This window comes from Chinchilla lanigera, unplaced genomic scaffold, assembly GCF_000276665.1.
Source record: "Chinchilla lanigera isolate Chin_1 unplaced genomic scaffold, ChiLan1.0 scaffold00051, whole genome shotgun sequence".
Lineage (NCBI taxonomy): Eukaryota > Metazoa > Chordata > Mammalia > Rodentia > Chinchillidae > Chinchilla > Chinchilla lanigera.
In genome coordinates, this window is record NW_004955452.1 from 4,869,835 (window position 1) to 4,873,455 (window position 3,621).

The 3,621-nt window shown below is 48.7% G+C and overlaps 1 protein-coding gene across 1 annotated transcript in view; it reads right to left on the bottom strand.

Moving 5' to 3' along the window:
- Rsrp1 (arginine/serine-rich protein 1) overlaps positions 1-1,215 on the bottom strand; it is a gene marked incomplete in the record, with an annotated part of 5,720 nt that extends 4,505 nt beyond the window's left edge. The window contains 2 exon segments of the mRNA XM_013519667.1: positions 1-200; positions 383-1,215. Of these exon segments, the coding sequence (XP_013375121.1) occupies positions 1-136 (136 nt within the window).
- Positions 1,216-3,621: the final 2,406 nt, after the last annotated feature.

A 3,621-nucleotide genomic window follows, 5' to 3' on the forward strand; every position in this document is an offset into this window, starting at 1 on the left:
GGGGCCCGGAGCGGGAGCTCCGCGTAGAGGAGCGGCTCCGCGACCGCGAGGACGGCCGGCTGGAGCGGTCGGAGCCCGAGGCGGCCGGGGACTCCTGCGGCGAGCCGGGCCACAGGTCGCTCACGTAGTCGGACATCTCCGCCCGCGACCTAGGCGGCCTTTTCCTCACGAAAGCTCTCTTCTCTCACACCCAGCAGCGCCTGCAAACAAACAGGGAGGAGGAAAAAAAAAATCAAGACCCGGAAGTGGGGAGCGGCCGGCGCCGCGGGAGGCGGAGGCTCCCAGCACAAACGCGGCCCGCTCGCCCCGCTCCCGGCGCTTTTCCAGCAGCCCCTCGCCCCTGACAGAATTAGCAATCTTAACTTCTCGCCGCACCACTCACCGCAGGCCGCCGACGCCTCCCTCAGGATGAAGAGAAAGGCCCACCAGGTGCTTAACTCTCGAAGCTGAGGACGCACAGACGCCTTGGATAAGCGTTCGATAACAGAACAGTGACGTCCTCCCCCTTTGACGTCCGGACGCGAACTGCGCGGGCAGTCCTCGGAGTAGTCCAGAAAATACTAGAAGTTGACGTTTGGGGCATGCGCAGAAACTAGGTGTAGCGGGCGTGTCTCTTCTCCTGTCCAATCAACGCCCTGCTCTCTACAGGCCCCGCCCACCTCGGGGGCACACCCCCTCAGATGCGCATGCGCAATCTCGCTGGTGACGGTGCGGTTACATCCGGGTTCTCGTGGCTGCTTTGTTTTCTTTTCTGAGGGAGCTGGTGGGGTCGGCTCTTTCGGAGAAATCCTCGGTGGCGGCCAGGCGCCAGGCTTTGCATCTGGCGGCTGGAGTGCGCGGGCTGTGCCTTGATGGACCCTTTTGGGGCACTTCCTTCTGGCCAGTGTCCCGTGGATAGAATCCGCCAGGCTCGGAATTAGTGGGGAGATCGAGAGCGGACCGCAGCCCTGTACCAAGATATTGTAGAGGGTCCCAGATAATGTAGACTTTTCACTTCCGTGTTTTGGCCAGTGAGGGTAATTAAGAGACACAAAATGCAAAGACAACCCCGTTGGCCTTTAAAGGGTAAGAATGATGCCTGCAGTGTCTTAGGACAGTACACTTGGCGTAGGAACAGAGATTACTGTTTCCAGGGATTTACAAATAGAGTACATTCCAAACAGTAATGTGTTAAAAATTGTGGATTAAAAAAAATAAATTGTGGATTAACTTTTTACTGAATGAACTAACTAAAGAGTGTTAGTCATTTCATACGCAGTTGCAAGTGCATTTTTACAAAAGGCACTTACTTTTAAAGAGCTAAAAACACTCATCTCTTGTTTAGCTCCACCTCACACCCTTAAACATACACAGAAACGGAGAGAACAGAACCTTGTAACAGACGTTCGATCAGTTTTACCTTTGTGCACTCTACAGGGTCATCCACATCCCTTGAGAATGCATCATGATGAAAATAGTTCTTAAGTGAAGAGGTTTCCTTTTCTCAGCTTTCCCCCACCACTTTGCCCGGCGCTGGGGATAGAACCCAGGGAGCACTGAGCTACATCTCCAACATTTATTTTTCTTTAAATTTTGAGGTGAGTGGGGCTTATTAAGATCCTCCGGCTGGCCTTGAACTTGAGGATATTCTTTGTGCCACCCTACCCTGGTGAAACGATTCTTTTGTAAATCCCGTCTCAACCCAAAATACAGTGTCCATTCATCAGGACTTTTCGCTGGAAGTTCTCATGAAGCTGTGTGTGAAGAGGAAAATTACATGAGTTTCGCCGTTAGCACTCGAAAAATAGTCCGTTAGGGAAAGATGAAACTATGTGCTATGGTTTGGCTACAGAATGTACCCCCAAAGGGTCAGAGGTGGGGCTTTGGTTTTTGTTTCTTTGTTTTTGTCTTTTTGAGACAGGGTCTCACTATGCAGTTCAGGCTGCCTTGAGCTCACTTTGTAGCCCGGGCTGGTCTCGATCTCGCAATGATCCTCCTGCCTCAGCCTCCAGGGTGCTGGGATTACAGGCGTTCACCACCACCCCCGGCCTTGAGGGGGGGCTTTTGGAAGGTGCCTCGATCATGATGGCTCTAGATCGGTGGAATTAATCTATTGATTATATTATATTATAATCCATCACAATTTGATGCCATTATTGGGCGTGATGGACATTTAGGGTTAGTGGAAGGGAGTGAGTCATGAAGACGGGACCTTCCCCAACTGGACTGTGTACCCCAGCTTTTCTCTGCTTTCTGGCTGCCAAGAGCTGAGCAGCATTCCTCTGCCATACCCTTCTACCATGTTTCTCTGCCATTCCACACGGGTAAAAGCAGTGTGTAGCCGATTGACAATGGGCTCGTTTCTTTCTTTTTCCTTTGGTTTTTTGAGACAGGGTCTCACTTTGTAGGGGACACCTGCCTTAGATTCGTTATGTAGCCCAGGCTGGCCACAAACTTGTGATCCTCTTCCCTCAGCCTCCCAAGAGCTGGGATTATAGGAGTGAGTGCGCCACCACACTCGGCTGCCAGCTGACAACGGACTGAAACTGTAAAATGAAATAAATCTTCTTTAAGTTGGTTTTCTTAGGTATTTCATCAGAGTGACAGACATTTTGCGGTCTTGGTTATGAATAAGAAAAGGATGACAGAAGTCTCTCTAGAGCCGGGGATATAACTCAGTGGCACAGCACCTATCTGGCAAGCACGAGGTCATGAGTTCGATTCCTGGTACCACAAAAAAAAAGTCTTTCTAGAGAGTTTATTATTTTGGTTTTTTTGAGACAGGGTCTCACTATACACCCCAGACTGGCCTCGAACTGGCAGCAGTCCTTTGCCTCAGCCTCACAAGTGGTGGGATGAGGTGTGTGCCACCATGCCTGGCTTAGTTCATAGTATGAGTCAAATGTGTACCTAAAATTAATGACCAGAAAAGTATAGGATATTAATGGGACATTGGAAACAAGGGGATTTTAGTTTGCCTTTGTGCAGAATGCAGGTTTGTTACACATTTCTAGAATATATGAAGTCTACCTGAGTTAAATTTTGCAAAGGAGGGGCTGGGGATTTAGCTCAGCAGCATAGCATCTGCCTGGCAAGCGCAAAGTCATGAGTTCAGTTCCCAGTACCGGAAAAACAACAACAACAACAAAAAAAAAAAACAACAAATTTTGCAAAGGATGTTAGAATATTTCTGTAAACAACGTAATCTCTGAGCATCTATCTACTTAGCTGAAAGAAAAATCCAACTTCTGTTATGATTAACACACCTAGCACTGAATTGGTAGGCTGATTTAGGCAGAAATGAGATCTTTACAGAGGGGAATCTTCCTATTTAAAAATGTGGCTTTCTTCTCTTAATGTCCTTCACTGGGGTAAATTAATGCCCTGCTCCCCCAAATAATCAGGCCCCAATTCTCTGGAACCGCAAAACATGTCACCATAACATGGCAAAAGGAAGTTTGCAGATGTCATTAAGGTGAAAGGCTTAGAGATGACATTACCCAAAAGTACATGGATGGACCCAAACTAATCGCCAGTGATATTTAAAGCATGAGAAGAATTTCCCATCCATACTAGGCATGGTGGCGCACACCTGTAATCCCAGCACTCAGGAAGCTGAGGCAGGAGAATTGTGAGTTCAAG